Below are 22,947 nucleotides of genomic sequence, written 5' to 3'. Positions count from 1 at the left end.
ATCTATCTATCTATCTATCTATCTATCTATCTATCTATCTATCTATCTATCTATCTATCTATCTATCTATCTATCTATCTATACAGTACAATAACTGGTTGTCATGTTATTGGTTGTCATGTCAACAGATTCCCCACCTAAGCTGTTTATCTCTGCAGCTCCTCCAGGGTTACCAAAGGTTTTCTCAGCTGCTCCTCTGATTAATGCCACACTTGCCTATTTACTCTTTTCCTTTCTTTTGTTTGGTCTTTCACACATATCCCCATTAAACTAAATTAAAGTTTTTAGTTGGAATAGGACAAAATGGGGAAAAAATTTAAGGGAAAAAAAAAACTCTTCAAGGTACTGTATGTGTGTGTCATGTTTTTAAGCTGATCCGACTGAGTGAGCTCACCTCAGAGTACAAGACTGTGGCAGATTACGTGAGCCATGATGGTCTCCTATCCAAATCCATCGTATCAATAAGCAGAATACAGAATCTGGAACTCTGGGAAATATACTGCAGGTAAGAAAAAGCTTTTACATTGAGACTTTGTGATTATTAATCATTTTCCGCCTGTGATTTTATTTTATTTTGTTTTTTTTAAACCAATTATCACTCTCTGCGTTCTTCAGGAAAAAGAGACAGCTTATGAAAATTAAAAGCGTCCAAAATATTCCTGAAAGGCGCCTTTTCCACGGGACCGACACTAAAAACGTGGACAGCATCTGCAAGTATAACTTTGACTTACGGATGCCTAAAAAGAACGGAAGAACATTTGGTAACGGTAAGACAGCCACTGCCTCGAATCGTGTTTGTGAAATTAAAATATAAAACCTGTCTGAATTTCGTTGTTCTTTGTCTCTTTACAGGTATATACTTTGCCATCCATGCAGCATATGCAGACAACTACAGTACCAACAGCACACCTGATGGAAACACTAAAAGCATATTTCTTGCTCGGGTGATGGTTGGGAAATTTAAACTTGGAAAACAAGATTTACTTAAGCCAGACGATGAAAACGCATTTGACAGTTGTGTGAATGATGCCAATAATCCCACAATATTTATTATATTTGATCCCAATCAAGTATACCCGGAATATCTTATAAAGTACCAATAACCTCACTCAACATCAGTCAATCTATGTGGACGACAAAAAATCTGTTGAATAAATAAATAAATTAATTAATTTGTTTGAGAAAGCTTTTTTTAGAGTAACATTCCATTTGAAGCCAACAGAGAATTTAAAATATCCAATAATCTAATTTATTACATAGTTAACATGTAATAACTATGTAATAGTTATTATTTTATCAAGTATAAAATTGTTACTATTAGTTTTAAACGACATTTCTGTTCAGTGCATTATAATTACAATACAGATATTCAGACTTAAAACAATCGACAAATAAACTTCAGAACCAAACCAAAGTGTGTGTGTGTCTTTCTGTTTTATCCTGTTTTATCCATCTGTATGTATATAAAAGTAAATCTATAATCCAGACAGAACAGATTGTACAAAAATATGCAACCAGACGTTTAAGACCATTGCGGTTAGCACTTAGCAAAAGAGTTAGGGAAGACCTGTTTCATCTTGGTGCTTTGCCTTACTCATTTACCTCCTTCACCTGTATGTTTTTTTTCTTTTTTAGAGGAGTTGAAATTAGATGAGGTTTATCAAAAGTATCAGTCAGCAGAGGGCGCTGTTGTACCAAGCAAGACATTATGACTCAGTTCAATAATGTTTGAATTACCAGTAAAAAGTATAATACAGATAAAAACATCACCTATATCAACATGTTAACCAATCAGCATTTAAGTGAACAGTGTTTGCTGATTGGTTGAGCTAGAGCCCAAATAGACCCTGCTGAAAACTTCAAATTTAAAAGGGAAAATGACCTTACACATCCAGAGCTCCAGTGATTTCTGTGTGGTTTGTGCTACGTGTAATTTTAACTTGTCTGTATTTTCCTGTGCACCTTTGGCAATTGGCTACTTTTAGGTGTGTAATATGATGCCATTCATGTATCAAACTCTCTTATTTACTCTTCTTGGCTTTTTGGAAGGTCACATTCCAAATTCGCTTTTGCTCTGTTAATGAAATTGTTTCCTAGTGTGTCAGCTGTTGCTAGACAGGTTGTCGAACATTACCACAGCCCTGACAGTAAATAGTAAAGGTAAATATGTAAATGTGTGTGTCGGGGGTTCCTCAAGTTCCTCAGTGCACTTTTATTCATCATTTTCATGATTTCCCCTAACAAAGATTAGGAAGCCCTTGCACATTTTCCAATATAACCATGGTGATGAAATGTAACCCAAGAGTCAACATCTGTTCGATATGAAATGAATTTGAACTTTCATTGGCCCAAAACTAAAGATTTAGTTTTAGCCAATGAATAGGCTAAAGCTAACTAGCCAAGTCATTGACATTTTCATGTTTTTCTTTTAATGTGATGATTAAAATTTTTCATAGTTCTCTTAATACACTTAAAGAACAGAACTGTTTATTTACTTTTCTCTGAAGAGCTATACATTATCATATTTCCCAATGGTTCTATGCAAATATGTCTTTGCCTTCTTTTGTGTACAAAAAAAAACCCACTGCTGTTGCCTTACGTCACAAGTGAGCGTTAGCATGGGTGTATGGAAAGCTCATACACCCACCTGTGGGTGTGTTGCTCTTTGTAAATACTTTTCATCACAGAATATTCTACACATTCTTTTATGGACCTCATCAGACATGAAGCCTTTGACAGACCCAACTTTTTGTCCTCACTTGGTGAAAGCTAACCTAAATTAAAGGGAGTCATTTACTTCAGGAGCCTGTAAACATTCACATTTTTTTTTTTTTTGGTTCTATTTATCTAGACCTAGATTAAACTTAAATTTAATTCCACACGTTTCCAAACTGAATGGAAACTCTGACACAGTTAACTGGGTGTAGAGCAGCCGTCCTACCTAAGTGGGAGTGGTTTAGCTCAGGAGGCAAAAACTTCAAAAGCCAAATTAAATAGTCATATGAGTGACAGAGAGACAGGTAGGCACAATGTTTGCTCTAAATGAAGACGAAAATATGGACACATCTGACACTCCGTGGCATTGGTATTACCAGGCAGATTGTGGGAGGTGGCACAGATTTGAGGTAAACATTTATCTCATTTTTTTTTAAGAGTTGTTGTTTGATCAATACGGTAATGTTCTTCTTTTTGTTCTTCAGGATGATCCCAGTAATCGTGTAAGGAGCGAAGATATAGAGAAATTCTATTTGAGTGACCAATCCTTTATGCTTGTAGATGCCGGCAGCTACGTGAGCAAAATAGATTTTTCAGGTGTGTGTGTGTGTGTGTGAACACCCATTTAATCTCAGTTTTGGTTTGCTGCTAGTGAAAATTGGCTAAAATGCGTGTGTGTTTTTTCCCGTGCAGTGATGTTGCAGACGGACCTCACCACAGGAAAACAAAGAAGAATCCAGCGCAACTTTAATCTTGAGAATAGGTGGGGTCCAGTTTACCATAACTCTGTCACTTCAGTTTGATTTTACACTAAATGAAAGTGAAACCATGGCCGTAGTTGAGACTTTGCTCCTTCCACAGGTGTTCCTGTTTCTGTGCTCCACCTGTTACCTGGGAACATTTCGATGCCACAGCTCCTTACCAGGTAAAAAACTGAGAAAACTTCCAAGTGACACTGCAGGGTAAAACACACATGGGCTTGTTTGGTGTAGCTCCAAGGACCACATTTTTTGACGTGCAGATATTTTTCTCTAACTTAATATTTGAATGGTACATTAATGATACTTGTGCATTTTTAACCTTCTATTCTGCTCACGCCTTACACCTCTGCATCCTTTATGTCGCACAGCTGATCCCGCTGGATAAACGCACCCCAGAGTATCAGGATGTGGCTCATTATGCGAGACATAATGGACTCCTGAATGAGACCATCGTATCAATAACCAGGATACAAAACTTGGACCTCTGGGAAATGTATTGCAGGTAAGAAAGGTCTTCAGATGTAAGTGCACTATATATTTTTTACCCTCCTCTAGCTTGAAAACAAACAAAGCAAACTTTTTATTTATTTATTTATTTATTTATTTATTTATTTATTTATTTATTTATTTATTTTTAAAGAAAAAAGAAACAACTGATGAGGCTTAAGGGTACCAACAACATTCAAGAAAGACGGCTTTTCCACGGCACTGACAGTGAAAATATTGCCAGCATTTGCACAAATAACTTTGATTTACGGTTGGCTGGTCAGCATGGGAAACTTTATGGCAAAGGTAATGAAATCAATATACAAACCTGTATGTTTGTGTGTGTGTGCGTGTATGTGTGTGTGTGTGTGTGTACTTGTATATATTACATATAGAGGACCACTTTCACCCTTTTCACCAATGAAGTGGGGCCTTTTGCAGAATGTGAGGACCTCAACCTCACTTATTTGCTTTACTCAATAGATTTAGAGGTATGGTGTGAATTAAGCTTTGGTTAAGGTTAGGATTAGGAATATCCTAACCTAAATGTAGTTGCTAAAGTGAATAGAATTCAATACAAAATGTTTGCTTGTTTTTAAGGTGATCTAATAATGTTTCCCCCTTTTTCTCTCTGCAGGGATATATTTTACCACTTATGCATTCTTTGCAAACTCATACAGTACCACCACTAGAGCTCTGACAAACGGTAAACTCACTAAAGTGATCTTTCTTGCTCGGGTGATGGTTGGGAAATCAAAACCTGGAGAGTTTTATTTCTGTAAACCAGATCATGGAAGTCTTGAAAATGTTCACGACAGCTGTGTGGATGATCTCGACGATCCCATGATATTCATCATATTTGATCCAAATCAGATATATCCGGAATATCTTATTGAGTATGAACTTTAGTCTGTTTAGGAGAAAAGCTGCACACATTTCATTTGAAGCCCAGATTTAATCGTTTACAGTGGAAACCGTTTGTTTTATAACTAATTTATTATATAATTTTTTTTTTTGTATTTGCATTAGAAGTTTATGATTTTACAAAATGTTACGATCACAAAATGAAGATTTAGGTATTCAGAGATTCAAAAGAAAACTGTTGCAGAACCACATCAATGCTTCATTCCTGTTTTAACCTCTTTTGATCCATTAAGGTCTCCTGCTTCTTGACTGCATGTCTGGAAGAAACATGCAGATGCATGTTTATATTATAAGTCATTAACCTGAATTATTATCAATCTTTTATTTATTTATTTATTTTAAGCTTTCTGAAGTATTAGGTAGATCCTGGCTTCTACCAAAATCATAAATAGATGGATTTTGCAGATTTCATATTACAGCTTCTGACAATTCCACAAAACAAAATCTTAAGCTCCAACATGCTGTACAGTCTTTTAATGCAAATTAAAATCATACATCTGCTTACCTTTTGCTTTTCTATTGCTGACAGGTGAAAACAATAAAGGCTCCAAAGGAAGTAATGAGAGCAGAAAACACTAAAGCTTAAACTTCCCCACTTTAGTTTATAGCAGTAATTACTCTGAAGAATAAAAGGATATTCTGTAAAAATCAATCTTCGTATATATATAGAGAGAGATTTTTCAGCATAAATGTGTGTTTGATTAGAAGTAGTACGGTAATTGAAACCCCTGAGGGGAGAAGGGAATTGCAATCTGAAATAATATATAAAAAAGACTCTTAAAGTTACCACCCTACTAGCTAACATGATTAAATATTTCAAAAATAGAGTTTAATGTGAATTCGTATCTGATTGATACCTTAGAATTTAATGTAAAAACGAGACGTAAAATAAATCAAATTAGATGGACTTCATAAAAACTGCCAGCAGAGTGCGCTGTTGCATCATGAAGGAGCTGTGCATAAACGTATGTCACAAAACCTACAATCTCATTCACTTTTATAAGCAAATATCAGAGAAACTATGTATGAGACTTTATTTATTTATTCCCATCATACGCCACATGAATTAAAACAAAATCACAATCCATTTTTTGTTTGTGTTTCTTGCTATTCTGTTTTTTTTTTTGTTTTTTTTTTTGTATATTGTTAAATTCAGAACCATTTCATTACTGCTAACATTATATACGAGCTAGAATTTTATGCTATTCATGTAAGAGCTTTCTATCTGCAAATGAAAACCTCATACTCCATCCTGGGTTGTTGTTTTTTTTTTTTTTTTTTTTTTACATTTTGATTAAATACCCAAACATTTTGGGCTTAAAAAAAAAACAACAAAGTTTGAAACTTTGAAACTGTTTCAGAGTTTCTTCCAAGCTATTAACAGAGTGATGTTTGATCTCTTCTTAAATATTTACAGCTTGGTGTTCTCCAAGGCTGCCTTTTTATCTACAAACACTTTGATGCCTGTTGGATTTGATGGTATCAACATGACGATAATGGCTCCGTATCCATCTCTAATTAGCTCATCTGCATGTGTGTGTGTGTGTATGTGTGTGTGTGTGTGTGTGTGTGTGTGTCACTGACTGAATGTCAGTCATTATGCTCTGTTGTTTGTAGGGGAATTAAACTGGACTAAGATTTCAAAGATCTCAGTCATGTTTTCATCAGCTTGTCTCTCCTTAACTTTCTTAGAAGCTGTTCAGCCAATGGATCAATGTGTTTCTATACACACTTTAGAGGTTTAATTGGCTTAATCTGTTTATATAAACCTGTAGAATAAAATACTGCTGTATATTTCTTTTTGCGGTACTTCATAGCAAACTGAGATTTTTTTTTCAAACTGTTTTCCGACGTGAATCAAGACGTGAAAAGCTGTTCAATTGTGTCCCCCGCTCTTCTGTTCCATCTAAGCTCCAGAAAGAAACACTCTCACTCGAAAAATCGTTTTACTTTTATTATGGAAAAATCTTCATTGTACTTCTTACAAAACAACAGACGGTTTCAGCTAGACGTGTTCTATAATTAAATAAACATCCACAATCATCAAAGAACACCTAACACGTGAAGAAGCTCTCTCTCTGTGTCACAGACCTTCAGCTCTGTAACAGGAATCACAACCTGATATCCCTGAGCAGAGAGGAAAAAAACAACAAAGAACACTAAAGATAAAGATGACTGTCATGTCGCCTTCTGCAGTCTGATTGGAGGAAAGAAAACGGGTGAGATGATATGGCACAAAGTTGGCATTTATAATACATTATCAATAAATTAAATTTCATTTGATCACATAGTATGAAACACCGTCTGACACAACAAACAAAACACGAGTGTTTACAGATCCTGCTTGGCACCGAAAGGCGTGAGAACTCATTACAGGCTTTGGCACCACTGAGACGTTTTTGTTTTTCTATCTGAAATGTTAAAAATTTGACAAATCTTTACTTTTTCAACTGGATTGGCTTTCTTTTGTGTTTTTTTTTTGTTTGTTTTTGTGCATGTGTGAATCTTTGTGTTAAGAAAAAATCTCGCTGCATTCTTTTTATGCCTTGTTCTCTTCCAGCATTATATGTTCAGGACCAATAGTTTTGTTTTTTTTTTGTTTTGTTTTTAAAAGAAATTCTTTTCACATTTAAAAAAAAAAGGAATGAGAATGGCACCCATCATGCAATTCAACCAACAAAATGCTGGTTAGCTTTGTGCTAAAAACAACAAAGCCTGAAGCAAGATGCTACATTCATGCTATGCTCCCTTTAGATGATTAAATACGTTTCTTTCCATGATGGACATGTAGATTTCCCTTTGTGTAAAAGCAGATAGTGACACAAAACACCACTTGATGGCGACACATTTCAAAATCGCTTCAGGTAAAACAATTTCAGAAAGCCCCTCATTTAAGCTACTGTTGCACGTAACAGTAAAGCTACAGTCAACTCAGTATTTATGGAAATGCTGCAGTTTGTGATTCATTTATTTATTGTGGTTTGAGTTTTGTTGTTCTCTTAATTTTTTTTTGTAGAGCTTTGATCTACTAACAAAAATCTTTACTGATCTCATGGCTTATTAATTTTTTTTCTAGTCTTTCCATTCCTAAGTGGTCAGTTTATTATCTATATATAAATTAATTACTATATGATCACACAGTTAATATTCGGATGTCCTTAGTGTTTTGTGTTAGGTATGAGCACGATTAGTGCAGCTAGCCTTGTTAGCTGTAAAGCGCGGTCTCCATGTGTTATCTCTTGGAACAGCGGTTCTCAAACTTTTCTGTAATTTTTTGAACCCGTCCTACAGAACAAGACCGGATAAAAAAAAATATATATATATAATGTATGATGCATTTATTTTATATTTACCCTATTTGTTTTTGTTGTGTCAAAATGTGAAGTATATGTAACCTGGGTGTAAATTTCTAGCTTTCATCTACTAATTTTCTCCGGCTTCTCCAACTCTTTATTAAATCACATGATAATCCTGTTAGTAGTGTCGCTCTCTCGAAACTATGAAGCAACCAATCACGGCTCAGTTTCCAAGGTCACGTGTAGTATTGCAGCCTATCGGCTGGCTATATTAATTTGAGCAGGAAGTTTGAACACTAGATGCGTTGGGGGGGAGCAGAGCTACAGGTTTGTCGAGCGTCGTTCTTTATGTTCTTCGCCTTATTTTATTTTGTATAAAAATAGTCTATCTATAATGACATCATAGGAGCCGACTACCACCAGACCAGCAAGGAGAGATGTCAGTTATGTGTAAAACAATCGGCGGATCTGGTGAGTGTTGTTTTGACGTAGCGAGTAGCATTATGCTTGGCTGTGTGGGACTGAACTAACCCACACTGGGTTGAATAATGAAGTTTTAACCTTTCTAAATTGTATATTGATTGGATTGATAATGAACTTTATATATTGAATATGGATTTGTGTACACATTAGAATGATTGAATTGGATTTCAATGTTTATTGGTCCTGTTTAATTATACAGGCCAGAAGATGGCGAGCTAAATGTCCAGGCCTAGAGCCATAAGAAAAGATTACACTTATGTGAAAAGATTACACTTATGTGTGAAGATTTCCGCTCTCCTGCCAGGATGGTAGGAGGCTCCTTGTAGCCTGAGAATACTTTTTGTTTCATCCTGACTCCTGATTCTCCATATTGGACCGATCAAGCACCTTACCCAAAGCCAACTTGTCTTGGGATCTGTGTACCTCAGCTTGGGGTCAAAGGACTGAAGGGTGTGGGTTTAGTCAACGGTGGGATTAATTTATTTTGGGTTTTGTCATTTTTGTTTTTCTTTCTTGGTATTGTGCATATTTGTTTTATTTATTTATTTATATGGCCTTTTAGATGTCTGTCTGCCTTGTTGAATTTGTAAGTATGTATAATCATTGTCTTCCACCGTGAATATAACTCACTGGCACACTGCAAATCTTCAGACTCCGTGTCTCCTTCATGAGCCAAATGCTAGTCTTCTGAGAAACCAGCCCAATTGATCCATTCTTTAAATATACTACATATAGCTTTTGTCGATTGATTTAAAACACTGATTACATTTTTGGGAAGCATCAAATTATAGTTTATATTTGTCTAAAACGTGTTAAAAGGACAAAGAAAGCAAAGTTCTTTGCAAATACATTTTCTTTTATATGTAAACTGCTTATCGATCGCTTAAACTCATGGCAGTCATGTTGGATTTCATAGCAAATGTACGAAACCTGCACTTATCAACCAAAACACTCACCGCCTCTCGGATAAGAAAGTCTTTTCTTTCTATTTTGATACTTACAAGAAGAAATCTGACAAACTAAGAAAGTCCAAGTCTTGTTGTGTTACCGTTTTAAAAATGTCAACGATCGTGGAGGTACTCGGAAAGCTAGAAAAAGATTGAGAACCACTGTCCTGGAGAATATAGATTTATGTTTTTTTCCATAACTCTGAGATTTCAAAGAGGCCGTCCATGTTTACACCCCAGTCCACCTGGTATCTGCTGAGGTCTCTTCCCTTTGATACAGTTTCCTGCAAAATTTCAGCTTCCTCTGATGCCTCCCTAATTCCCACAGCAACAGATTCCAACCTGAATTGTGCTGCTGTTAGTGCCTACGTGTTTACTGCTTGAAGAAAAGAAAGTATTTGTGAGGGGTTTTTTTTTTTTTTTTTCAAAAGCTCAGCTGAATTACCATGACTAAAGCCTTTATTTGTGAGCAGCAGTATTAGCCTGAAATCACCTTTTTTTTTTTTTTTGACACCACTGGTCGGAGCTCGTCCCTAGCCAATTTCTCGGTGCATCTCTCCGTTTTTGTCTCCTCCTTTTAACAAGAGCTGTGTCACATTTATGGTAAAAGAACCATCAGATTTAGTTTTAGTAGTCTGAGCCACCAAACGAACACTGTGGCGTGATGCAGAAGTTTGCCGTCAAACCTCAAACACACCTACTTCGACCGTCCCAGAACTCGACTGAGTATTTTGTTTCCGTTCCGCTCCACGCTTCGAGCGCCGCCAAGAGACGAGACAGCAGGTCGTCTCGGTTTAGGGCTCCTCTCTCTGCTTCGTCTTGAGCCCCTGTCGCTCCATGATGTTCCACAGCTTGCGCAGGTTGGACTGAGTAATGGCGTCGTCGGGTTTGAGTTGAAGGGCTCGTAGGTAGTTGGCCTCCGCCTCGGGAAGCTTCCCGTTCAGGTGAAGGATGGCGCCAAGGTTCATCAGAGCAGCTGGGTACTGGAGGAGGAGAGGGAGGGGAGGGGGAAAAAGAGGGATGGATCATCACAAGAGACAAAGTTGGTGCCTTAGAAATGATGAGTGATGTGAGGCGTTGCGTTTGAGGATTGCCGAACTTGGCACCCTTATTTGGAAAAACTATTTTAAACTTGACCTTCTTAACTCTACGCTTGACGCAGCTATTTATCAGAGATACACGCTTTAGGAACCTGGCCAGACTTTTCGTAGGAGACGGATTCCTTACATGTGGCAGCGGGTTTTTTTTGTTGATTTTTTTTTTTGGATCACATCAACAGCTTTAAGAGATTTCACAAAAGAAAATTTAGATTTTTTTTTTTTATTGTTTTGAAGAAAACAAGCTTTTGTTTGCAGTGGTGAAATTTACTTAAGAGTAAAATAATTCAAGATGTACAGTGTTGGCCATAGTGAAACATCACAGTAACAGGAGTGGCTGAAAATCAAAGTAATGCACCAAACAGAGAGGCGGCTATAAGACACTGCATGAGCTAGAGCACAGTATTTATGTATGAGCCATACTTAATCAAAGAACCATATATTTTAGGTTGTAGAATAAATCCCTTGGGTTTTAAACAGTGAATGAACACTGAGAATCTACAAAGTCCTTAACGAATGTAGCTGACAAACGCACGCAAATCTCCTACTACACAGATCTGGCTTTGCTCCCGGGCCCCTACACACTCCCAGCATGATGCATGGGTCGAAATTTGGCAACTAGTTCACGCATTTTCCTTCTCAAGCACAACAGTTGGTCTCTTCTCAAGGAGTGCGTGTCACCAGGTTAACATTCCACTTTCCGCCCCCCGACTGATCTCGAAACCTTGTTTTTCACGCCCGACTGTCGCAAACAAGCTAGAGGCCCGTTGGTTTTTCCTCAATTCGCATGAGTTGAGCGTGAGAGCTCTTCTGAACTTTGTTCTGTTTAATGTTCCTCACATTAAACTGTTTACACAGGTGAGACAAACTGCACTTATTCAGATAAATGTGGATTCCTCCGCCTTTGTAAACAGCAGAAACCTGTCCTGTGGGACGTCCAGAAGGAGAGCCGGGATTGAAATATTACGTGTATTCAGAACTTCCACAGACGTTAGCGTTTCCCTCGTTCCCTTTAAATAGCGCCTCAAAGAAGCCAGATTTTCTTGTTTTGCAGAATTTAAGTCCTTAAGTGTTTTTCACTGGACATTACATGATGTTTTAAGAGCAGTTTCCATTTAGTGAAGTACTTTGCCAACCACCATTGCAGGTCATTATGGAAATTACAGGCAAAAACGACATAAACGAGCCCTACAAGAATAAACCAGTAAGCCAAACGGTGTGAAGTTCTGATTATAATTGTTTGGCTGCTTGGCACAGATCCGTCATTTCTGAACATTTTCAACAGGAAGGGAGGGTTGAGGCTTTTGGAGAGCCTTTCCAGAAGCTTTAGCTTTTGCCGGTCAGAGAAGCCAATTTCACATTTCCACAGATTCACAAGAGTGCAGAACAGAAATGAAGCGCCTGATCTAAAATCGACACCTGTGGGCCTGATTGACATTCGCAGAACTTGAACAAGTCCAATATCTTCTGGACAAAAGTTTTATAGTCAAATGACACAAGGAGTCAAGATGAGGCTTTTTAAGACCAAAATGCCAAACATTGCAGTGTATCATCATGCTGCTGGACTGTGTTTGCACAGCGTTACTAGAGTATTACACAAAATAGACGGACGAACACAAAGGATTATGTCCAAATTGTTCAACTTGACCTGAAAATAACAGTTATGAGGCTGAAACTTGGACACGCTGTCCCCGTTGTCCAGAATGGGAGAGGTAGCATCATGCTGATGTTACAAAGTGGAGGGAGGGGGCAAGGGGGGAATATTATGTAATCACCCACCCTGAATACAGTTGATGAATATACTGTCGTCGCCAAAGATCAAAACATAAACCAAGTATCTAGACCATGCTTAATATTTTTGGGCACATAAACCTTTCCAGTGGGGGGGAAAAGAATATATAAATCACTTACATATTCATTACATTTTCTTTGCACGTACAGCAACTTCTGAATCTTTCATGACCTGAAACCTATTGGATTAAGCTGATATTTGAGAGTCTGTCGCTCACCAGGCAGAATGTGTGCAGGGAAAAATGTCAGAGACAAACCCCCCCCCTCCCTCCCCCCATCCTGACAAATGACGAGAGAAGCCCTCTGTGTGTCTCAGAGTGTGCATGAGGGATTTCAGGCTGCTTTCAAATACGTTTCAGACCACTTGTTTTTAACAGATGAACAAAAATAATAATCTGAATTTGATTTTCATTTGGGAAAATGCAGATGCGTTAGCCTTAAACTGGGCTAAATTCACTCATAAGATTATGTTGCTTAATAAAACAAACAAACAAAAAAAAAACTACACATTTAAATTTTTAACAGGCTGAAATAATGGAAAATATCATTCAGGGGGCATCTGGTGCACTTATACTAATCTGAGAGGAAAGGTTGGAGAGAAACGACCGACGAGGAAGGTTTGAAGAGACGGCTTCAAAGAGCGCAGCTGTATAAAACTGGTTAATGCAGTGGAGACATGAAGGTCAAAGCTTTTTTTCACTGTAACGGTGCATAAGTTACAGAGCCCATAATCGCAAACCAGACGACCATAACAAATCACAGCGAGAAGCTTTCCCCCCAACCCTCCACCCCCCTCCAGGCCTTGTTCCCCTCGATTTTAAATTAATTCTCCTCCAGCGCACCTCCACCTCCACACACCCTCCGTCTTTGAAGTGACCGATGTACACAAGTCAGAAACGGGATGCAATATCTCCAAACTTCCTTAGCCATGTGCGCGGACATGAAGAGACGTGATATGGCCCCCCCCACCCCCCGGCCACCCCCCGAAGGCTCCTCCGTCTGTTTTTTTTGACCTGATCGAGTGTTGACTTCGACGTCGGACGGCAATAACCGCTAAACCCGTTTCTCTCTCTCTCTCGCACGTTCTGTAGTCGTGATTGCTGAAGCACGTCCAGACGACGTCTCGCAGAAATAAGCAGCTTCTATTTTCTGCTCAGGCCTTATTGGAACAACAGTACCACAATGTCAGAAAGATGAGGGGAGTAGGGGGGTGGCAGGGAACGGGCGGGGGGGAAAAGTGCATGGTGTTGTAAATTGAATTTACAGAGCAGACGTGTGCGCAGCAGTTCCATAATAAGTGCAAACAGGCCCGGGTACTTACATCTGGTCTGAGGCTAGCTGCACGTTTATACTGCCGCTCTGCTGCTTCATTTAGATTGGCCTGTCTGAGGAGGAAGAAGAACACAGATTTAAAAAATAAAATAAAATACCCGTAACCCCGGCCTTGTGTTATTTTTGCAGGATTCATGCATTACTTGTCACGCAAACAACACACAGTATTACCTATTTTTTTCTGCTCTACGGTGTGCAACTAAAACAGAGTTGGACAAAATTGATTCCTATTGCTATTCTGAAAGCAAAACAGCAGTCAGAAAAATGCATACTGGTTATAATCTACATAAGAATCCTTTTATTTTTAAATTAAGCTAAAGGATCTGCACATTTTGTCATGTTACGGTTGGAAATCGTGATGTATTTTATTGGAATTTACAACAACAACAAAAGTGCTGCGTGCGTGAAAAGTGGAAGGAAAACGATACTTTCCTTGAATCATTGTGTTGCCATATTTCACTCTGTGATTCCTTTGCACCACTCTTTGCTCCTCTACAGATGATCACTGCTGAATTTAGGTCTGAGTCATTCTGACAAATGAATATGCTTTCATCTTGATTATTCTGTAGCTCTGCAACTGTGTTAAAGCCTCAAAAGCTCAAGTCTTTTATCCAAAATTCAGCCTGTGTTTAGCTTCATTCATCTTAACAACCCTGAGTTACATGAACGGTGTTGCCATATCAATTTTTTATAAATTCTAAGAAACAGAATGAATACATCCGAGATATGACACAGGCTGCTTTTCCGGAGCAGATTTCTCCTCTGGTACACTGTGAACCTTTTCGGCGTTTGCACTTGGATCCTCACTGGGATTCTCTTCCTCCTCTCTTTATGCCCTAAAGTTGATCAAATTGAGGTTATATATAGATAACTCGGTTCTTATCTTCAGCCAAGTTGCTTCCTGCACCGAACTACACACTACATACAGCGCATCACGAGAACATGTTATTGACACACGAACGTGCTAATTGGGACACCTCCACCCGCAAAAAAATGGCAAAAGATTGGCGAAAATGTGTTGATCATTAAAAATGTAGGTTAATTAACAAAAGAGAGGATCTATTCATCTGAATAACATTTATAAGTTCAATACTGATCAATACAAATCATGTACAGGGTATCCCCTGCCAGTCACCCAGCTTTTATAAACGTAATCATTTAGTGAGCTTCCAAAGGCTATAAAAAAATCTGAATATGAACGTATGGATAGACAGAAACTACTAAATAAAATGTGTAATTCTCTAAATATTGAGCTTAACATTGAACTGATATGTTATGAAGCAGTTAAATAGTTTTAGCTTCAGTAAAGTGATTAGAAAATTGCATTTGTGGACTTCAGTAAGGCCGATTATGATGAAACAAAGTGTTGTTAGCAAGTGTTGCAGCACTTGCTAATAACACTGGAGTCGGTCAGCATTCACTCTGATCCCACGGATGTAAAGATGCGACTGGAGCCAAGAAGCCTTGAAACGTCGACGAGTCCTCCCCTCACATGTCACAGCCGGATACATTAGTCTGCAGCAGTTCATGCGCTCCATACGTAGAAAAACATTCAGAGACTACACGAAGAGTTCGCTTCGCCAAAACTAATAAGCAAAAATAAGAAAAATCCTTCCCGGCAATGCAATTTGTATCCATAAAGCTCCAACGTAAGCAAAAAATGGCTTCAGCTTCTTGAGTTCGCTTGGGTTGGAGCTCTCAACGTTTTAAAAGAGCACAAAGACTCAGGAAGGCGAAAGTAAATGTGGCCATCCGAAATAATGACACGTTCACCTCCATGCTTTGCAGTTGATATGAGTTTCTTTTCCCATGATGTTGGTTTATGAGACATGTCCTCTGTACTGGTCTAAAAAAAAAAAAAGGGTAGTTTTAGACAAATCTACAAAGAACATTACTCCAGAAGCTCTGGTCTTCTCTCTGGGAAAATTTCAGTCTTTGGACTCAAGTTTTCCTTCGAGAGGAAAAGTTTTCCTTCTTGCACATTTCCCTTAAAAGATTCTTTCTGACTGTACAGAAATGAACTTTCACATTATGCACTGTAGCCACATTCAGCTGATGTTTTAGGGTTTTCGGAGACTTCTTTCAGAAATGACCGATTTCAACTTAAACTGTTTTTCAACAACCTGACAACGCTGCAATCTTCTTTTTGAAGGTCTCGGATAGCTCCTTCGATCGTACAATAATGTCTCAAAAACTTTGGCAGCCCACTAAAATAAGTTGTTTTTAACTAGACAAAACTCATTGAAATGCTTACTAGTGATCTTTTAGTCGTGTGCCACTGCGCTTAATTTTAGCAGTTACAAGAAGGGATAAATGTGGGGCGTTTTTCTTTATCCCTAAGAAGAGATATCACTTTTATTGCATTTTAGAGAAAATCTAAACTCGTTTCTACTGCTCTCATTGTTCATTCGCGTTGCTCGAATTTCTCATTTTAGGTCAAATATGTTATTAAGACATATCGGCTTTCGTTGGGTGTTCCAGTTTCGTTAACGACTTTGGATAAAAATCTGCACAAGCCGAGGCTTGCAGCTCGTCTCCACAACGCATGTTGGCGTTAACAGGTGTTTGTCACATCATTAAACCCTAATCACTCTGGATTGATGTCATGAAGCCTCGCGGCTGAAAGAACCAGTGAGTCGGAACACGGCAGGGCTAATCTGTCATCTAGATATACTCCGGTGCTTTCAGCGGCAAACCCACAGCCAACCTCCGAGAATGTCGACTTGTTACAAATCCTCTGCTCCGAGAGGGGATGCCGGCAGGCAGTAATGACTTCAGCAGATATGTCGAGCAGAAAAGAATTAAGGCTCATCATTCCAATATTCCATTCTGCTACGGAGATGCTGGGAGAGGGAGGTCGTGTGAAGTCCCTTTTGACACTCTTTAGGATTTATAAGTTGCCTGCGGATGCGCTTGCCAGACTTATGAAGGAAAATTCTCCAACGGCTCTCTTTATAAGTCCCGGGGTGAAACCTCATTAAGACGGACCGAAGCTGCATAGATCTTTTACAGCCTATGTTTATTGTACGACTTTTATTTTTAAATGACGCTGTAAAAACACAGCAATGGGGGAAAAAACCCACAAATGCTAGAGGAGCTGGCGACGGATATGGAGTTCCAAGACATTTCTGGAAACATGTTGCCATTCACCGAAGGTGGGGAAGCCCCCACCCTCCTAACCCCCCCTGAATGTTTCTGTTTACAAGCAGTCGACCTGAGCATGTGAGCAGCGTTGAAGACCACATCGAATTCATCCATGTCCAGCTCGGCAGCTCTCTCAGCCATCTCCGCTGCTTCTTTAGGACGAGACTGCTCCAACAGGAACTGACCTGGAGGTAAACAAAGGACCTTTTGTTTTTTGTTTCTATTCAACAGAACAGAAGGTAGACTTACAAAAATATAGAATAAATAATCAAAGAATATGAGTAAAACCCATGGCTCCTTGATGGTGGTTTTACTTATAAATGTGTTTCCAATATGCTACCCTAAACCTAACACCTGTGATTGAATTAGACTGAATCCTTGATATGCCTTGGTCTGTTTGTCGAGTGCATTTCAGCTGCAGTACTGTTCAAAATATGCATTTTAAGAGGCTTTTTCTCTTTTTACATATAATTTTTAAAAATGCTATATTCTGAACAGTTGCTAGGCATCACATTTTCCTAGTCAAATCTACTTAAACAGATATCAATCAATCTTTATTTCAGACACAAAAGAGGTCCATAGTAAAAAATACTATGTCTATAAAAGTATCTACTTTTATAGACAATATTTACCACATCACTACATTTTTGTAATCTTGCTGACAAAAAAATAAATAAACAGGAGCGGTTACAAAATTTCCCCAAATCCAGAAAAATAAGTACAGTAACTGACTCAAAAGGTTAGATAATTTTTGTTAAAAATGACAAAGAATTAGGAAAAACAAAGAAGAGAGCTATTATGCTTAATAAAGTATGAGCAGCTTTTGCTCACACCACTGCTAATTTCCTCCTCCCAAAAGTATAGCTTTGTCATTACGGGCACAACATGCACTAATATAAGCTCAACAGCTTTAAGACGTTTATAGCTTCCTTCAGCTAGCGAGCAAAAATAACCTCTTTTTCTGAAGCGCGGGGGATTTTTCTTTGAATTACTTTTCTTCGGGGGAGGAGGCTTTCAATTATCATGGTACACCATGCTGCTTCGGTGTGACGGGAGTTACTTGTCGAAATAAACCAAGAAGGGGGGGAAGCTTTTAGAGACGGACCCCAGATGATTGGCGACTTTGAAGGACAGGAAGAGAAAAAAAAAACGAGAGACAAGACTGAAAATGTGGGGCTGTGATTGCTTTGTTCGCTGTTGTTCCAGAATAAAGATGAGATGGAGGTAATTCATGTAGTCTCGCCACCTGGTGAGGCTTTTCACAAAGGGTAGCGTAGAGGAGGAAGGGGGGTTGCTTGCATTAAAATGTGTCGCAGGGCGCAGTGACCGGAAAAGAGGAGCTTTTCGAGTTCATTCCCACGTGCACGCCCGCGCATTTATCTTTCGAGAGACTTTGTGGACTGATATCCACTACAAACTCATAGTTGATGCTCATCCAGCAAACCCCGATAACTGCAGCAGACAGATTGCAGATAAAGAAATGAAACAGCCCAGAAAACAAAACAAAAAACGAAACAAAAAAACAGCACCTTTAGCAAGAGACTACAAGATAATGGTGGGAAATAAAAAAAAAGACCTAGAGCAAAGAGCGCGAGGGCTTCGGAGCAGGAAACGGCTCGCTCCAAAGACAGCAACAGACCTCCTGCTACCGACCAAGCTAAACGAAAAGATATCAGACGAGGGGAAAGAAGCGGGAGGGACGGAGGGAGATAAGGAAGTGGAGAAAGAGGGCATTGCACAACGGGGCTTTCAGCATGAGGACGCTTTTCATTTCCTCCGAATATCCTGGAGATATTAACCAAAGAGAGCACCAAAGGAGGCCGTTTCTTCAGTCTGGAATGAAACGGAAGCGGAGGGGCAACACCGCGCCATGTTTTTCTGTCTAACCTACAGTAAACACTGTATCTCCGCGCTGTCTGCAAAACTTCAAACGGCTCACGCTTTAATAGCTGCAAGCATCAACTTAAGAGTATTTTGTGTTGTTAGCTGTGAAGGGGGCTGCAGATAAACCTCGAATTCAATCAATAACAGTCTCTGGCCCGAAGGAGAATGGGAGACAGAATCCCCCTACTCCTGTTAGATTTGAATCCAACTTCCTCTTCAAAAGCGGGAAAAATGTCACTCTTTTAATCCTCATTTTAATTCAGTTTGCTTTTGTAAGCTCACACGTTCCAAATCAAAGAAGGGCACATCACTTTGCAGCCAGGATGTGATGTGACTTTACCACTAAAACTCATCTCAGAGAGTACATTTAAAGAGTGGAGGTCCAAACAAACAAATCCTCCCCTCCGTCATCGCTTTGTCAACTGTAGATCACAGGGGGAAAAAAGCCTTTAACAAATTGGAAACTTCGAGGCTATCAGTTTCATTGGAGGGAATGAAATCATCAGTGGTCACACAAAGCCAAGGCCCAGAGAAAATCATGGCATTTTGTAACTATTAGGGATGGTATTACAAATAACGGAACAAGATGTTAAATCTTCTGGAAAGAAAAAGTGTGAAGACCTTCAATGTATTTTAACAGACACACAAAAAAATAATCTCCTCACTTTTAGGTTTGATGGGAGATTAGTTCATCACATTAAAGACAACGTGCTGTCAACTACTGAGAAAACTGTGAAGATATTTCTGGAAATGTGAGCGACGGATCTGAAACGCCTTTTTGAAAAGCGGTTCGCCGTGCCTATTAATAAGTGTCTTCTGCTTCTTACCGTAGTGCATGTAGCAGTTTCCTTTAGTTGGGTCGAGCTGAATTGCTCTCATGTAGTATTTCTCTGCTTCGGTTTTCTCCCCCTGAAAGGAGAGACGCAGACAAGTTGCGGCGAGTAATTAAGCTTAGATGTTTCCGTTTCGGTATGATCAGGAGGAGGATAGAGCAAAAACATATATTACATTTCATATTTGTGCATATTTTGCATAATTAGGCTGATTTCCTGGTGGGGGTAAAAAAAAATAGAGCATAAATTATCAGGATTCTAACAAAACCATTAATTATTATGTAATTTAGTTCTAATTGTGCATTTTTGGCAACTGTTTAAAAAAAAATCTCTGTTTACAAGTGTAGAGCAGCATTGAAACTGAGAGGGGAAAAAAAGCTTCCTCTGCAGCACTTCTGCTTCATGCTTCGGCACTGATTGCTTCCATATTGCCAGTGGGGTTGCCATTCAATAGGAAATGAGAGGGCCGTCCATATTAACATTGCCTCATTAGCTTCCTCCTGTGTCTGAACTTGGTCTAAATGAATGAGGAGGAATATTAGCTGTGGATGGCCTGTTTCACAATTCCTTTTGGCTGCTCTCTCTAAATTTCTCTAAATTTCTCCTCCAACTGTCTATGAAAACCGAAGGTCGTCCGTCGGAGTATTTTATGAAATGTTTCAGGCTCGTGTGAAAGGAGAAAGTAAGCTTCTTCTTTTTTTTTTTTTATGACAATCTCTGGGAATTTGGTGATGAATTCATTAGGTTAACAAATGTCTTTGTATGCAGGCAAATGCTAGGGATAAAAAATGAGAAAACAAAGCTGTACTCTGGGGAAATCCTGTCCAGGAGCGCAAAAGTTCAGGTGGAACTTTCCCAACGCTAACAGTGTCATTGATTGACTGAGGGTTTACAGCCAAAACCGAAGTGATTTAATAAGGAAATGGAGTAATTCCATTATAAGCCTGTCATCTGGTGTTTGATTCAAGATTCATCCATCCTCTTGTTTCTCATTCTGCGTAGCGGAGGACGTGGATGTGTGTTCTGTCACCCCGAATCCCAGAAAGCCAAGCAGATGTCCGGCCACTCGAGGCGACACACGTGTAAGTACAAGTTTTCGCTATCCTCAGGTCTCCGCTAACAACGGAGCTGTGGGATCGAGGCCTGAAAGATCGCAGCTGCGAGTACGCAACAGTCCGCGCGCAGCTTCAGAGGCTTGTCGCGTCTTCAGCTCTGCGCCTAGGGCTGAGGAAGGAAGGAGGTCATGCATCTTCACGGGTGGGGGGGGGGTCGCAAAGAGCAAACAGTTCATTTCCCCCCGATCTAAACCCAGCTCAGCTGTGAACACATCTGTCGTCACGTCTTGCTTTTGTTGTCGTAGCATGGCGGAGAAGCTGGAAGCTGAGGAAATGAGCATAACGTCACCGCTCCAAGTTTGGCCATTTTGTCTAGGATATCTCTTAACAAACATGGTTGCAAAAATAACACCAGGAACATATTCGGTTAAAAATAAGCGTTTCTTATCTGGACTCTCTTAACTCCCAAAGAAATTTCAACGTACACTTATACAGTTCTTACGAAGCAGTTTGTTAAAGTAATAGACCCTTTGGCCTTATTAACCACTGGGATGATCATAATGTTTAGTACATCTGTATTGCCGGTGTAAGTTTGTGTGTCTGCAAAAGGACGTACAATGATTGACAACAGTTTGCCGTAGGTGAGGTGGGCAGGGATGTGGTCAGGCTTTGCTTTGAGGGACTCTCTGTACCAGTAACCGGCCTCTTCCAGCCTGTTCAGCCGCATATAGGCCTCTCCTGAAACGCACCACACACCAGGGCAGACAGTTAGCATTTTACGTGAGATGCTAACATAAATATTAGTCATAGAAGTTTAAAAAAACAACAACTTTAAAAAAGTTATTTTTAGAAGATGGAAGTGTTTTTTGAGCATCTTGCATATTCACTCACTATGCTTAGTTACCCCATAGTAACTGTGGAATAACCAATCGGTGCAGTTTGTCAAGACGAATGTTAAGAGTGACTCTTCCGTGACTTCAATGAATCCCTGTATGGATCCTCTTGTTCTATTTTCGACGGTGTTGATTTTAACGAAATACTGATACTGGGATTGGTTATCGGGAAATCTCAGTTCCCAACAATCTGGACCATGAACAGGGAATCCTGGTTGAGACAACCCAATGGTGAGTAATTGTTTTATATATATTTTTCATCCTTACCATAAAACTACCCCGTTTAAGAACAATACTCCTGAATTTCTAGCATTAACATTGCTGTATACAAATCCAAAGACTCGGCAGTAGGGATGGATCCCGTGTCTGTAACAACGAACCAGTTAAATGACATCAAGTTTTGAAAACGTATCCGCTAGCCATCGCTGTACGAATACAAACACTGTCGCTCCCTAAAACCTTCAAACCACCTGACTAAATATACTCCTTAATCCTCCTCTACTCTGTGCCAGGAATTTAATTCCCATGAAATCTCAACTATGTCACCAGGATGAGCTTTGAGTAATGTAATTAGTGTTAGAATAACACAGAAGGGGAAGCAAGGTTTAACACAGCTCTTCCTAAATCATTTTCTATGGGGGGGGAGAGTGTGTCCACATATTTTAATCGGCATCGAGTCCAGTCGATTTGTTTTGTTAATGTTTTGCATTTCCACCTTAAATTGCTGCACTCGCATCACAGTGAGTTCTCATTTAAAAGCAGTAATCCCTGTTGCAATTAATACTATGTCAACCCCTTAACACACCGGACTGCAAACAAAGACGCCACATTTTAAACTGTAACTCACCCATCATGTTGAAAAGGCTGTGTGGTGCAAACTGTTTTGGCATTTTCTGCACTGCTTCTCTATAAACATACAGAGCCTCCTGCAGCACAAGAGGGGAGGCGGGGGGAAGCAATTTAAAAGCTGAGACTTCATTTTGCATAAAGCAAAAATTATTTATGCTTTTAGCAGTTTTGCTTTTAGTCTTTTCGGTGCTATTGAATACAAATGCGTCAGCAAGACTGACCTCCTGCTGGCCGTGCTCGTGAAGCAGCTTCCCCAGGTTGTACAGGCAGCTGGTGACTGAGCTCTTGTGGGCGTGAGGGTCCTTCAAGTTTTCATCTGGAATGTCGGCGCAAGTGAGGAAGGTGCGCTTGGCCTCTTCCAGGTTGCCCTGGTTCATGAGGATTATTCCTGTGTTCAAGTAAGCCGCTGCGTGCAAAAGTCGAGAGACCAGAAAGGGTTAAGCCTAAATAGAAAATT

The 22,947-nt window shown here is 39.4% G+C and overlaps 3 protein-coding genes and 1 long non-coding RNA gene across 5 annotated transcripts in view; 3 read left to right on the top strand and 1 right to left on the bottom strand.

Annotated features, from left to right (window-relative positions):
- LOC103146219 (poly [ADP-ribose] polymerase 11-like) overlaps positions 1 to 1,257 on the top strand; it is a 9,019-nt gene extending 7,762 nt beyond the window's left edge. Inside the window, exons 5-7 of the mRNA XM_007564038.2 lie at positions 372 to 505; positions 616 to 767; positions 853 to 1,257. Coding sequence (XP_007564100.1) covers positions 372 to 505; positions 616 to 767; positions 853 to 1,103 — 537 coding nt within the window. The 3' untranslated portion in view covers positions 1,104 to 1,257. The remainder of the gene's footprint in view (positions 1 to 371; positions 506 to 615; positions 768 to 852) is intronic.
- Positions 1,258 to 2,175: 918 nt separating this feature from the next.
- On the top strand, positions 2,176 to 5,365 carry LOC103146218 (poly [ADP-ribose] polymerase 11-like). Its single transcript, XM_007564037.2, has 7 exons — positions 2,176 to 3,125; positions 3,201 to 3,312; positions 3,409 to 3,478; positions 3,577 to 3,640; positions 3,845 to 3,978; positions 4,117 to 4,268; positions 4,600 to 5,365. The coding sequence occupies exons 1-7, from the start codon at positions 3,030 to 3,032 to the stop codon at positions 4,869 to 4,871; spliced, it is 900 nt and encodes a 299-aa protein (XP_007564099.2). The 5' UTR covers positions 2,176 to 3,029; the 3' UTR covers positions 4,872 to 5,365.
- Positions 5,366 to 6,484: 1,119 nt separating this feature from the next.
- On the top strand, positions 6,485 to 9,997 carry LOC107837582 (uncharacterized). Its single transcript, XR_001663613.1, has 2 exons — positions 6,485 to 8,509; positions 8,589 to 9,997. It is a non-coding gene; the product is annotated as an uncharacterized LOC107837582 (long non-coding RNA).
- Positions 9,998 to 10,106: 109 nt separating this feature from the next.
- The window catches only part of tmtc2a (transmembrane O-mannosyltransferase targeting cadherins 2a), a 47,958-nt gene continuing 35,117 nt past the window's right edge, over positions 10,107 to 22,947 (bottom strand). The window contains exons 6-12 of one of the 2 annotated variants that reach the window (XM_007564034.2): positions 22,712 to 22,896; positions 22,489 to 22,567; positions 21,365 to 21,486; positions 19,688 to 19,769; positions 17,047 to 17,161; positions 13,822 to 13,885; positions 10,107 to 10,595 (exon numbers count right to left, since the gene is read on the bottom strand). In XM_007564034.2, coding sequence (XP_007564096.1) covers positions 10,407 to 10,595; positions 13,822 to 13,885; positions 17,047 to 17,161; positions 19,688 to 19,769; positions 21,365 to 21,486; positions 22,489 to 22,567; positions 22,712 to 22,896 — 836 coding nt within the window. In that variant the 3' untranslated portion in view covers positions 10,107 to 10,406. The remainder of the gene's footprint in view (positions 10,596 to 13,821; positions 13,886 to 17,046; positions 17,162 to 19,687; positions 19,770 to 21,364; positions 21,487 to 22,488; positions 22,568 to 22,711; positions 22,897 to 22,947) is intronic. The other variant, XR_477096.2, reaches the window with a different exon arrangement.

The sequence above is a fragment of the Poecilia formosa genome, unplaced genomic scaffold, assembly GCF_000485575.1.
Source record: "Poecilia formosa unplaced genomic scaffold, Poecilia_formosa-5.1.2 Scaffold154, whole genome shotgun sequence".
In the NCBI taxonomy this organism is placed as follows: domain Eukaryota; kingdom Metazoa; phylum Chordata; class Actinopteri; order Cyprinodontiformes; family Poeciliidae; genus Poecilia; species Poecilia formosa.
This window is presented reverse-complemented; position numbering and strand designations above follow the sequence as displayed.

Bases quoted from the DNA above. Each gene is read 5' to 3' on its own strand.
- LOC103146218 (XM_007564037.2), top strand. From the start codon at position 3,030: ATGTTTGCTCTAAATGAAGACGAAAATATGGACACATCTGACACTCCG. The intron at 3,313-3,408 runs GTGTGTGTGTGT...TTTCCCGTGCAG, and splicing joins GAGCAAAATAGATTTTTCAG to TGATGTTGCAGACGGACCTC. The intron at 4,269-4,599 runs GTAATGAAATCA...TTCTCTCTGCAG, and splicing joins TGGGAAACTTTATGGCAAAG to GGATATATTTTACCACTTAT.